At 37.2% G+C, this 13,802-nt stretch overlaps 1 protein-coding gene across 6 annotated transcripts in view; it reads right to left on the bottom strand.

Moving 5' to 3' along the window:
- The window catches only part of ATG2B (autophagy related 2B), a 71,571-nt gene that overhangs the window by 48,753 nt on the left and 9,016 nt on the right, over window positions 1-13,802 (bottom strand). For all 6 annotated transcript variants that reach the window (XM_025443806.3, XM_025443808.3, XM_025443810.3 and 3 more), the window contains exons 2-7: window positions 10,510-10,672; window positions 7,155-7,307; window positions 6,543-6,645; window positions 4,798-4,960; window positions 3,741-3,920; window positions 12-108 (exon numbers count right to left, since the gene is read on the bottom strand). In XM_025443806.3, coding sequence (XP_025299591.1) covers window positions 12-108; window positions 3,741-3,920; window positions 4,798-4,960; window positions 6,543-6,645; window positions 7,155-7,307; window positions 10,510-10,672 — 859 coding nt within the window. The remainder of the gene's footprint in view (window positions 1-11; window positions 109-3,740; window positions 3,921-4,797; window positions 4,961-6,542; window positions 6,646-7,154; window positions 7,308-10,509; window positions 10,673-13,802) is intronic.

Genomic DNA, 13,802 nt, shown 5'->3' on the forward strand with positions numbered 1-13,802 from the left:
GCCATACTTGCCTGGTCCAGCAATAGCTGCTAACATATCCAAAAGCAAGTGCACCTGCCTTGGTGACAGGAATAGATGAATAGAGTCTATCTGTCCATCAATATCCAACTTCAAAAAAAAAAAAAAAAAAGCCATTCAGGATAAACACTCTTTAAAACCTCATCACCACAAATCCCAGTATACTTTAATGTACTGAGATGAACACTGATTAGTCTCGGATTCCTTCACCTAAGATTCCCTCCACTAATTCAATCTAAATGAAAACACTTGAAGGTCACCAAACTGTTATTCTAAGAGGGAAAATACTCCTGAGAAATTTCACGTTGGCAAGTCCAATGTCTTACTTTTTGTCTGAGTTTTCTGAGTATTTCAGGTATTTGAGGAGTCCCTGTGTCACAGTCAGTGGAAGACACTGAAGATAGTAGCACAGAATACATTCCCATCAGGATCTCAAGACTCAACTTATAATCCTCAAAGTGGGATTCAAACCAGAGCAAATAAAGTTGGCTTTCCCAAGTCTGCCCATGGATAAAACTCCCTAGCAGAACATGTGAGGCCCTCCCCTACCAACAGTGTGCCCTTGCACATGCCCAGTGTCCCACAAAGCCTACTCTCTGCTGGGCAGGACAGTGCAGGCCACAGCAGAGATGCCCACGAAATGAGTGCCATGTGGACTGCCTTGCTCATTTCCAAATCGTTGTCCACTTATCCTCCTAGAAATAAAAGCCCCAGCAAGTCTCATATCTATTCCTATGGAGTATATATTCTGACAGAGCAATTACTCTATTTTCTACATCACATTTTAACAAGGTGAGTATGTCTACCTTACTTTTCACTCTCCTCCTCTTAGTTCTAATGCTAACACTCCTATTATCCTTATGCTATTTTGCAATTTAAAAAGAATTAATACATTTATATTTGGAAAATGGTATCTTCCTGTTGGGAGGAGGGGGATTTCTTCTGATTGTAAAAACAAAATATTACATGATAATGCCAAGAAGCTTCCTTGATCTGAGAATATAATACATTCTCCAGTAATAATCATCACTATCACCTTTTTCTGAGTGTTGGGGCACTATGTTTTTATTACATTTCCATTTGTTCTAATAAAGTTCCTGTTTTATAGACAAGGACACAGGCTCACAAAGATTTACAACACAAGGCCATCTACAGACCCAGAGCCAGGATTTTAACCTCGGCTGACCCAGATGGGAAGTCCTCATCCTCTCAGGGTATGGCTATCTAGCTGCCCATGGAAGATTTCTTTTATGGGACTCCTTACTGACGGCTGCCATCCCAGACCATGAATTAGCAAAGAGTTTAGGCTGAGGACAGTGGGAAAATCTCTTTCTGATTAACACACCAAATTTTTTTTTTTTTAAGATTTTATTTATCTATTCATGAAAGACAGAGAGGCAAAGACACAGGCAGAGGGAGAAGCAGGCTCCCCACAGGGAGCATGATGTGGGACTCAAACCCAGGACCCCGGGATTATGACCTGAGCCCTATTATGCTCAACCACTGAGCCACCCAGGCATACCTTAAATGCCAAATTTAAAATTTGATTTTTAATTTCTTGTATTGAAAACATAATCTCTGACCTTTATTAGGATGAATGATCAAGAATTTCACTTCTAATGTTCATGAATATTATTTGCACATCCTAAGTTTGGCATACAAAGAACAAAGTACCTATTACTTTCCTCTGGAAATAGAAAAGATAGGACATAACTAAAATAACGAATTTCAAATTCAATATGACACAGTAACTAAACAAGAGATCTATAAATTCAGTCCATACAGTTCCTCTATTTTCTTACATGATGCATTCCTGAAAGTATATGCTAAAACTGAACATGTGAACATCAGGCTGACACATCATTTGGGATACGTACCATCTCAGAGAACTTAAAAAAAAAATCTTTTTTAAAGATTAATTTATTTAAGAGGGAAAGAGAGTACATGTGCACACACATGCAAGGGGTGGAGAGGGAGAGAATTTCAAGCAGACTCCATGCCAAGTGTGGAGCCTGACCCGGGGCTCAATCTCATGACCCTGAGATCATGACCTGGGCCAAGATCAAGAGTCCAACGCTTAACTGACTCAGTCACCCAGGAGCCACTCCCCAAATCTTTCATAACATTTTGATCCCACAGTTAAGATTTGTGGATCTAATGAACCCCAGAGAGACTAAAGATCTGACACCTGAGCATCCGTAACCAATGCCACCTTTAACTACACAGTATTTATGTGATTTACATTTCTCAAAGCTAGTATCTAGAACTTTTATTTTTCCATTTAGCCTTCATTTTCCTTAAATAAGAACAAAAGGTACTCAAACTCAAGTTACTACACAAATGTTACCATGTAGGCAAGGAGAGTACAATCTCCGAATATCAAATACTAGCTGGCAAAAAATGCCATGCTAGAATTCCAGATGTTCATTTGTCACCTAATACACATCTGTCCAAAAGTAACATCTAAAAGGTACTTCTACAAATCAACATATAATGTGCAAAAGTTCAGGTTTGTGCAAAGATCAAACATACAAAATTTAAAACAGAACTATAAAAGTGACTGCTGTGGTTCTTCCTTCTTAGAGAAATAGCTAATGCATTCCCCAGAGACATGGGTGTGTTAGGTTCCGAAGGATGTTATTAGCCAATCATGGGATTCCCTGTAGTGTTTAAACATACTTATATGGCTTTCATGTTATTCTATGAACAGGCTTAAGACCTGGTGAAAGGATTTCATACTGCCTGAGGTAGGAGACAGCAGTAAACAAAGGAGAGGGAGTCCTCAGCAAGAGGAAGGTTGGCATTCTGATCACCACCATCCTCTGACTCCAACTATAGCCAGGCCTGCCAATCCAAGGATGGATTGCTGGAGATCCTCAATCCTCTGTACTCAGCTGCTCCCTCTTCCAGGTCCCCACAGCAATTTCTATACCCCTTACTATATACATTGTATTAAGGCAAAGATAGTATTCCACTCTTGTCTATATCAGAGCCTGGCATAGAGTAGTCCCTCAAACACCTATAGCTAGTTAGCCCAGTGGGTAAACAAATGAAATCCTGATATTTTCTTAATTTAAACTACATTTTACAGAGATTATATAAAAAATTAGTTTTCAAAGTGTAAAAATAACACTTCACAAACAGTTTTAACAGACTAAATATAGGCTTCCTGATTCTCCAGCAGACTATTCAATACTTTTCTGTGAGAAATAAGTGCAGTTGTCTTTACAGTGTCTTCAAAAAGCCGAGATATGAAAAAATGATAAATCTCTTTTCATAAATAGTATACAACTATAAAAACGGCCATTCCGTTCAAAACCCATCTAGGCGGCATTTTTACATGCATACAATTAAACACCTTCTACGGTCAACTTCTTACTTTCCAAATCTCTTCTCCTTTAAACTGAATGTTATGATAGAGTCTTTAATAAATTCCTTATTAACTCACAAATGTTTCTGAACTGCTAGAATGGGGGAAAGTGAGTGCAGGAGACACTGCTAATAACACCTGAGCCTAAGCACAAGTGTGAGAGAGAGTCCTCACATGAGGCCCTAAGACCTAAGGTCAGAGACAGCAGAGAGTAAGAACACAGACTCCAGGACAGAGGGTGCCATAGTTACAGGACAACACACAGTAGTCAATCCGTGGGTCATTGCACACATTACAGAATACTTATACTTTTCTTTTGTTTTTAACTATAGAAAATAAAACAAATACTGACCTTAGCTCCAGGAAGTACTTCATTCTGTTTCAATGTGAGACTCAACTCCAGCCTACCAATTAACCCTCCAATCTGCACTGGGTCAGAGGGTGCTACCTCTGGTAAATTTCTAGTTAGCTGTGGGTGTGGCTCATAAACAATTTTGGGATTCCAGCTAGGTGACAGCTTTGGCTCAGTTTCCTACAATGAGGCAGTAAGAATAAAGCAATTCTTTAAAACACCTTAGTGTAAATATACTGAAATGCAAAATACAAATGTCAAGAAGAGTAAAATATAGGACATGAAAAATTTCATTATGTGACAATGAATAAACCAGTGTCTTATAGCTAGCATGGAACACAGTAGTAATAAAGGAAAATCATGGAAAAGGATTTTATGAAAAAAAAAAAACAAAAACAATATCTATTCAAATTACAACAATAAGAAAACAAAATTCTATAACGAAAATCTGAAATAATGTAAAAGATAAACTATGGAAGGACTGATTTATAAAAGGACTCTACTCTTAGAAAGGATTAATAAAAAGTTCCTTAATTACAAAATTTTAAGATATGATTTATAAGTTTTCAATAATACATTCATTCTGTAAGGTAAATATGAACATTGCTTTTGTTTTTATAATAAAAGAGTGTTAGTTGTTAATAATACCATTTCCCCTCAAGACACAGTACCCAATGTTATACCCAGCACTGGTAGGAAAGGCACTGATCATAAAGATGAGTATTTTAAAAATTCTGAAATGTGGGTCTCCACTACTGAATATTTTAGTTAACTTCAGATCAGCCGGAAACTCACACATATTTTATATCCTAGCACAATTTAATAGTCCTCCTTTAAACATTTATTTATTTACTTTGTTTTGTTTTTTGAAGAGGGAGAAATAGACTCTTAAGCAGGCTCCATTCTCAGTGCAGAGCCTGATAATGGGCTTGATCTCACAACCCTGAGATCATGACCTAAGCCAAAATCAAGTCAGATGCTCAACTGACTGAGCCACCCAAATACCCCTAATTTTAAAGATTTATCATTTAGTGTTTGGTGTTTTTGTTTTTCTCACCACTGGCGCAGTTGAACACACTGGGGAAGATTTTGCTGACGCAGAAAACTCCTCCCAGAAGAGAGATACTCCGGAGAGCTGAAGTAACTTGTGAGCAAAGGCTGTGGGCTGATGCACATTAATTCCTGAGGACTCGTCAGCAGCTTCATCACAGTAGACAGTTCTAAAAGTTCAAGACAAAAAAGCACTGGCATAAAACTTTTTTTTTTAAGATTTTATTTATTCATTACAGAGAGAGAGAGAGGGGCAGAGACATAGGCAGAGGGAGAGGGAGAGGGAGGAGAAGCAGGCTCCCCTCAGGGACCTGATGTGGGACTCGATCCCTGAACTCTAGGATCACACCCTGAGCCGAAAGCAGAGCTCGCTGAGCCATCCAGGCATCCCATAAACTCCTAAGAAAATCTACTTGCAAATATAAAGAAACACGTAACTTTTAAAGTAAAGGTGTTTTCAAGCATTGGCACTCCTTAGAAAATGTCTAGAATGTGGTCAGCATCACTGTGCTTTACTACAGGAAATGTTTTGACCAAGAGACCTCACCCTCAAGAAGGATAATTTTATGGGGCTCCTATTGGGGGAAAAAAATTAATAACTTCCTAAAGTTAGCCTCAAGGAAAACAACTCCTGTGCTCCCTTATGAATAGCTCCTGGTAAAGTGAGACAGCATTTGGCTCCAAGTCATTAAGTCTGACATGAATGACATTTCTTGAATTCTTATGACCACTCTGAGTTTTTATGACTACACTTCAGTTTCAACAAAAAACAGAATATAGTTCTACAAGAAATTTTACATACTTTTTAATATACCATCCATTTCAGGAAATGCAACCTAATTTTAAAAATCTGTTAACAATAACCATTTCACTAATAGGTAATTTTATGATAGAAAGACAGAAACCATAGCATATCTGCTTAAAATTTGGTAAAAGCCCCCAACAGATCCCTATACAGAGTGTCTTTAGTGCTCAGTGCACACACTTCATTCCATGCATTTCTGTTGGCATTCAAATCACATTAAGACACAGATGAACACTGACTGCCTCAAGGGCAACCCTCTTGGGTCCCCTCCCACTCTGTGTGCTTCGTACTATCTGTATGTTACCGTACTCTAAATAAACTTTGCTTTGGGCCCACCAAAAATGAAAACAAAAAAACAGTGACTACCTCAGATTGACACTCAGGAGTATGTATATGAATCAATCTCTGTTTTGGAGATAATATAGGGTTCCAAGTGAGCATACACAGAAAACTAAGTGTGGTTTCTTTTTAAGTAAATCACTATCACACATATTGACCTTAAGATACTCTCATAGAATCCTCTCAAAGAAAACCAGTCAGCCTTTCTCATGTAAGCAGCACTTAAATCAAGCACAGGAAAGCAAAGAAGCCCTTCGAGTTAATGAGACATGGCAAAACAGGGTGTCACTCATATGAAAAAACTCCCAACAGAAGTGCCTTAAATTTAGCAGTATTCATCTATTCATGATTTTTACTTGATATTACTAAAAGAGAATCATATGCTCTGAATTCCACACAGTATTATATACTTATACCCCGACTGGTACCTTAAGTTTTCAATTATAGGCTTAAAATGTATCTTGGAGAGCCGTGCTTTACCCAGAAACCACACAACATGGTAACTGAATAGCATCATTTCTAATCTCTAAAAGTATCTGATGAAAGTCAGATCTTACTATTTATCAAAGGAAATAGGGCCACTTATTCTCAGATATAAGAAATCTTACCTTTCTATTCGAATCTCAAGCGCAGTTCCAGTTTTGGAATTGTCTGGCACGTGTTCAATTCTCAAGACTGTGTCTATAAAAGTGACTGTTACTCTTCTTAGTACTAGAACAAACAGGTAACTGTCAACATGACACCGCACATATACTCAATAAAAACTTCTAATGAAAGGAATAAATGCTACCTTACACAGAACTTAGAAAATACAAAAGTTGTATTTTTTTCCTTCAAAATTCCAAAATCTTAAGTTTGGTAAAAACCATTGTGTCTTACACTGAGCACCCATGCCAACACACCTCAACAGACACCTGGGCAAGGCCTAACACTCTCTGCTGAAATCTAAACCCTTCATTACACAGGCAAAATAAATAGTAGAAACTAAGGAATGAAAGAACATGAAATTAAATTGGATATATTTAAAATAACCTCAATCTCAAAGTTTTGGAGAACAGTAACTTCTTAAAAAAAAAAAAAAATCACTCCAATGGATTTTCCTTATACAAGGCTTATTAAATAACAGTACTAATTCACACACATGCGTGCACACACCTACACACACACACACACACACACACAAACCCTAAAATTTTTGAAAATACTCAATAATGCCAAACCTGTTTCAATGGTTTCAGCAAACTTTTCAAGTCCTTCAAAAGGCTGAGATCCTTCTCCTTGTTCATCTGTTAATTTCTGGCTAAGACATTCTTTTGCCAATTGCATACTGCTGGTCATGAAACTTGACCAATACATAGGCTCAGAACCAGTTGCTGCAGAAAATATAGATTAATCCTAGATAACTTCTCATAGTTACAACAAAGTTATTTCTTAAAATGCCACATTTGAAATAAACTCTTAACCCTCCAAGAGACATTTAACATCACAGTATTACCTAGGCATACGATAATCTAAAAATTACTCTTGAGATTTAAATATCACCTTAGAATAACTGAGAAGAAATAACGAAAAATCACAGGAATAAGTACAGAGACGTGTGCTCTCATTAAATGATATGTATGTCTAATATTAATTCATGAATTCATTCAAGAAGTATTTAATGCATGCATGGTACTATTCAAAATACTATAGGGATCCCTGGGTGGCGCAGCGGTTTGGCGCCTGCCTTTGGCCCAGGGCGTGATCCTGGAGACCCAGGATCGAATCCCACATCAGGCTCCCGGTGCATGGAGCCTGCTTCTCCCTCTGCCTGTGTCTCTGCCTCTCTCTCTCTCTCTCTGTGACTATCATAAATAAATAAAAATTTAAAAAAAAAAAAAAAAAAAAAAAACAAAAAAAAAAAAAAAAACAAAAAAAAAAAAAAAACAAAATACTATAGAATGGGGTCAACAGATTTTTTGGTGAGCATCAGATGGTCAACAGTTTAGACCCCGTGGTTCCTACAGTCTACTCTGACTACTCTCTCACTCTAGTGCAAAAGCAGGCAGAGAGAACAAGGAAATGAATGAGTATGGTAGTGTTCCAATACAAATTTATTTACAAAAAATGTCAGATCAAAGTTGGCCTGTAGGCCATTGTTAGCTGACCCTGCTGTAGGGACAGAAAAATCATTAATTCTGCCCTCTGAGAGCCTACAATATAGTGAAAGAAAGGAGATGTTTAAGAAGGATTAGTAAACAACTATGCAATGTCAACAGAAAATACTGGCAGCTAAATTAGGAGGTTAATTCTTCCCACAAACTGAAGTTAACAGGAAATCTGGTTAAGGTGGCACCTGACCTAGGCTGTAGAAGGTCAGTATAAATGTAGATAAAACAGAAGAACATCCTGGGAGGGATACATGAACTGGGAAAAATCCTTTCCAGATATTCCCTCATCAGAGAATTGAACTTACTTCCTTAACATTATTCAAAACAAACTGAGATTGTTAGAATTACTGTCTTCCAAAATGGAATTTAAAACCTCTTTTCACAGAGTATTTTTTCAAGCAAGGGAGAATATTTGATTTTCCATAAGAAAGTATTATTCTTTCTACTCATCATGGTTAAAAATAATAAAATATTCTTGTTAATTAAATGCCATTATCAAGGAGAATTTCCACACACAGACTACCAATTTTCAAAGTACAGGGGCTATTAATTCGAGTAAGCATAATTTAAACTCTGGTGTTTCAGACAACACTTAGGATTATCATTCCTCAAGTATGTCTTGACCAACTTCACTTGCCACTCAAAGAATTTAAATTCAGAAGTTAAGATGATTTACATCATGACTCTTACTGGCTTATAAAACACACATATACACACACACACACTCACTCCAATGTAGAAAATCTGAACTACAACAGGGCACAGCGGTTAAGAAGGGACTCCAGAACTAGACTGCCTGGGTTGAGATCCCAAGTTTCCACTTAATGAGCAATGACTGTGGACAAGTTACTGAATCTACCCGTGCTTCAATGTCTGGCTCCATAAAATGGAGAGAACAGTATCTATTTCAAAGAGCTACGGTAAAATAATATTGGCAGAGCACTCACAACAGCATCTGGCATGCAAGAAGCACTATATATGTGTTTGGTAAGTCAGAAAACAGCATATATGTGACTAAAGCTACCACATGGATATACCTATAAATAATGACTTGCTACTACTTTAAAGCTTTTCCCTCTTAAACTGTCCTTTTAAATGTTTTCGATCCTAAGGAAGAGGTGAAAAAACAGTATAATGAACACCTGCATAGCTTTCACTTAGATTCGTCAAAACTATACACACACTCACAAATACACATCCATTCTCATTATTTTGCTGAACTATCTGAAGGCAAACTGCAGGCATCCTAACACCCACTCACTCACTCCTAAATACTTCAGCAGGTAACTCCTAGAAATATGAACATTCCCCTGCAAATGCTCAATAACATGAACACACCCAACAAACCTAGCACTGACAAAATACTATTTTCTATACATTCCACATCCAAATTTCCCAGCTGCCCAATAACATCCTTCATAACAAAAACACAGGATTATCTACTGCAGTTTCTCATGTCTTACTCTTCTTTAATCTGGCACAATTACTCTATTTTCTTGTCTTTCATGAACTGAAACTTCTAAAGAGTATCACCCAGTTAATCTAGAGAATTTCCCTTATTTTGGATTTGCTTGAAGTCTTATGATTTGATTCAGATTAAGCACTTTTAGCAAGAGCAGTATATAATATGATGTGTCCTTTTCAGCCATCACATCAGGACATACATCATGGCAGTTTGGCCCACTATTGATGAGATTAAGTTTGATCACTAGGTTGTTGTGGGGACTATCAATTTCCTCCACCGTCAAAGAAACATTTCTCTCTCTAAATAACACGTAATCAATGAAGTATGTTGATATATCTCAATATCAAGTTCCTCAACAACTTTTCACCAAATGAGATTAGCATTCATTGATGATTACCACCTGTACCAATTTTTTTTTTTTACCATGGTGGCCAAAACATGGTGATGATCTATCAATTTTTCTACTCTAGTAAGTAGATATTCTACTGCATACAGAGCTTTCCCTTCTTCCTGCCTCCCTTACATACGGATTACTTATTTGTAACAATATGGACTTAGAGTTGTTTTTTTAATTTATAATCCACTTATTGTCATTATTCCAGATTTGGCCAACAAGAGCACCTATAAACCCAATCCTCAGTCCTTTTAACATTTCTCCATTAATCTTTAAGCATTTCCCTTGTTTCTGGCACAATACTTTGAAATTTTAGAACAGTCACTTTATATGATCGGTAACAAATAATTAAACCAAATCATCAGTATACTAAAGTTACCATGGGTAAGTAAGGCAAGAAGTAACTCTAAATATAAAATCACACACCAAGTCCTAATATTTTATCTGCTGAAAATCTCACAAATATAATGTTAAGTAATACCGGGTTTAATGCAATTAGGTTACTTTCCCAATCTGTGAAGAATACAAATAGAAACAAACAGAACAGAAACACATAACACACCTACCTAGGCGGGGTCTAGGCCGGAAGACCATTTCTAGCCCTTTCACTTCCAGTGCACAATTATCCTGCAGCAAGGAGCCCCATGGAACTGACAGAGAAATTGACTGTATGAATCCTTCAGTGACTTCTAAAGGTGCATCTGCCGACTCCAGGATCTCATTGAGACACTAAAGAGAAAAACCAAGTGCATTTTGAAATCACAGAAACAAGAACTCAAAATTGTTAACTTATTCAAAGATGCTGAATATGCTCATATGTAAGTCAGACACTAGGGATAAGGAAAGCAGAGTCCATAGTAAAGACTCCCCATCCTTATGAAGTTTACAAAATAGCTTTACTGTGACAGACACATGCATCAAGGTGTGATGAAGCTACATGAAAAAGGAAATACAGTACTATTTGAGCATGTAAAAGAACCTAATCTAGAGATCCAAGATAGGCCACATTGAGGAAGTGCTATTTAAAGGTGAGACCAGAGAAGGCTGAGGAGTTAACCAAGCAAAGGAGTCCACACAGAGATAATAACATGTGGAGGATTCAAAGAAAGCAGAGGTCAGAGAGTGCAAGCCCACATATTTGAAACACAAAACTTTCTGAGAGGGAAATTAGGCCCTATCGTAGTGTGCTAGTGTTATGGTGATGAGCCAGAGATAAGACTACATAGATAAGGGACAATGAAATCCAAATGGCCTTATAATTCATGCTAAGAAGTCTGACATTTACCTCAAGAGCAAAGTGAAGCCACTGAAAGATTTTAAGCAAGGGCACCATGAGGAGATTAGAACTTTTGGTGAACCACTTCTGCGAACACACTGAGTTGCATGCATGGGAAGAAAGTAAAACTCAGGCACAAAACCGTTCTGAGCCAGGGAAGCCAGGGAATTTGGTTGGGTGAGGACAGTGACACTGAGGAGAGTCAGAAGTGCACAGATTTTTGTAGAATATTAGGAAGTAGAATTAATTGGCGTCATGAGAAATAAAGGAGGAATGAAGAACGACTTCTGGGTTGGAGGCTTAGACAACAGGTTAGCTAGTAGTGCCATTTACTGAGGAAAAAACCTGGAGAAGCAGGTTAGGGGAAGCTCAAGAGCTCAGTTCCAAAGAGTACATGTGAGGAGACATTTGGGCGGAGATGTCCATAAGGCAGCCAGATATTCTGATCTAGATGTCAGGAGAGTCATCTGGGTTGATGATATGGAAGGGCATTATGAATCCAAGGGGTCAATGAAGCCCTAGGATGAGGAGAGACAACGTTTTTAGAATTAAGAGTCAGTTGGTCATCTGACTCTTTATTTCAGCTCAGGTCATGATCAGGTTGGGTGTAGAGCCTGCTTGAGGAACCTGCGAAATAAACTAGAAAAAAGCAAATGGAGAGTAAGAAGGAAAAATCAAGAAAGTCTTACATCCCAGAAAATCATGGAAAGACAATTATAAAAAGAGTGCTCCAGTGCAATAAAAGGTAACAAGAGGCCAAAGATTTTTAAATATCCACTGGATTTTGTGATATTTAGGGTATGGGTGATCCCACTGAGAGCAGTTTCCATGGCGTGATAAGGCAAACCAGACTACAGCAGAAGACAGAATGGATGTAAATATAGTTAATAGAATAAATATATTTCTTGACAATGTACTTTTTTTTTTTTTTAAGATTTTATTTATTCATGAGAGACACGGAAAAAGAGGCAGAGACACAGGCAGAGGGAGGAGATGCAGGCTCCATGCAAGGAGCCCGATGTGGGACTTAATCCCGGGACTCCAGGATCACACCCTGAGCCAAAGGCAGAAGCTCAACCGCCGAGCCACCCAGGTGTCCCAGACAAGGTACTTTTTAAAATTAAATAACAAATGTTTATTAAATGACAGTTTATATGTAAGGTACCTCCTGCATACTATGACGAATAGCAGTGTCATAATTCTTGGCCTACAACATAATGTTGAATGTTGACATTAAACCAACTCACATTTTATCACTGGAAGTTACTACTTTAAAAGGCTCTCTTCATGCTGGTGTTTGTGTAATCCTACACTTTCTGCAAAGCACACAGGCATGGGTGGTTTTAAGGTAAACACATCCAGATCCTCAATCCAAAAATATATTCTGTTCTACAACTGACCTTCCTGAGAAGAGTATTTAACAATAGCACTATGTTGGATCTCCATTCCCATATTCCCTTGTACAATTTCCCATCTTCTACTTATCCAACAAGGCCTATCATTTCCCTTCCCGAATCCTCCTTTTGTGCTCTGCCTAGGTATGAAAATCTCCAGGCAGCACAAGCAATACGTTTGCTAGAATGTATTTTGGCCAGAACACTACAAGTCAAAGAACTAAGTGAAGTTGCTACTACAAAATCCCTTCAATTCTCATCTACTTATTTATGCCTCAAGCTTACAGTTATTTAAAAAATTTAGAATGAAATTTATGGTACCCTATCAAATTCTAGTAAGTATATTCATTTATGGGCACACGAACTAATCCGGAAAAGGCAGAAACCACCTACCTACATCGTTAAAAAAATGTATTTCCAATAGAAGTTTTTATGTTCAATTTTTCAAACATATATTTATATGGTTTTGATCAATGGCACACTTGTTACAACACAATCCAGAGAAAAAATGTTAATACTTAAAGCCTAATGATTATCTGATGGAAACACTAATAAGATCAATATGGTAAGACCTTAGAGGAATTAAGGAAATCACTTAAAAAACTTAGAAGACATCAAGTGAAGAAATCATTAAAGGAATTAAAATGAGAATTAAAAGGAATTAAAGTTTAAAAGGGAATTAAAAGGAAATATTTACTTAAATACAAAATAAAGCTGGACACTAACAGTAAATTTTTAAATATGATCAATTTCAACTTAGTTACATGTTTTTATTGAAGAGAAATCATAGCAAGATCAATAGAAGACTTAAGCATAAAATATATAAATTAAGATAAAGTTCTGCAAAGAAAGATGGACATAGGAGTTCAACGCGGAAAAGATACAATGTTGTCTCCAACTACTGATGAAGAGCTTGTTCAAGCATTTTTAAATTATAATAGTGGGTATTTAGATCCTACTGGGTGAAAGCATGTATTTTTTATATCAATATTTACAACACAATAAGAATTATTCTTTACAACTATTTAAACTGTTAAAAAGAAAACTAAAGGCCAAGGTAGAGTCACTTGTCCCCCAGGACAGCAAATCAAGATTTAATTGCAGTCTCAACCTCTCCAGGAGTGAAATTTTAAGCCAAACAAACTGGATTTTCTGGTTGGCACCAACAAGGTAACCTGGGGTCTCTCCC

This window comes from Canis lupus, chromosome 8 (assembly GCF_003254725.2).
Source record: "Canis lupus dingo isolate Sandy chromosome 8, ASM325472v2, whole genome shotgun sequence".
In the NCBI taxonomy this organism is placed as follows: Eukaryota; Metazoa; Chordata; class Mammalia; order Carnivora; family Canidae; genus Canis; species Canis lupus.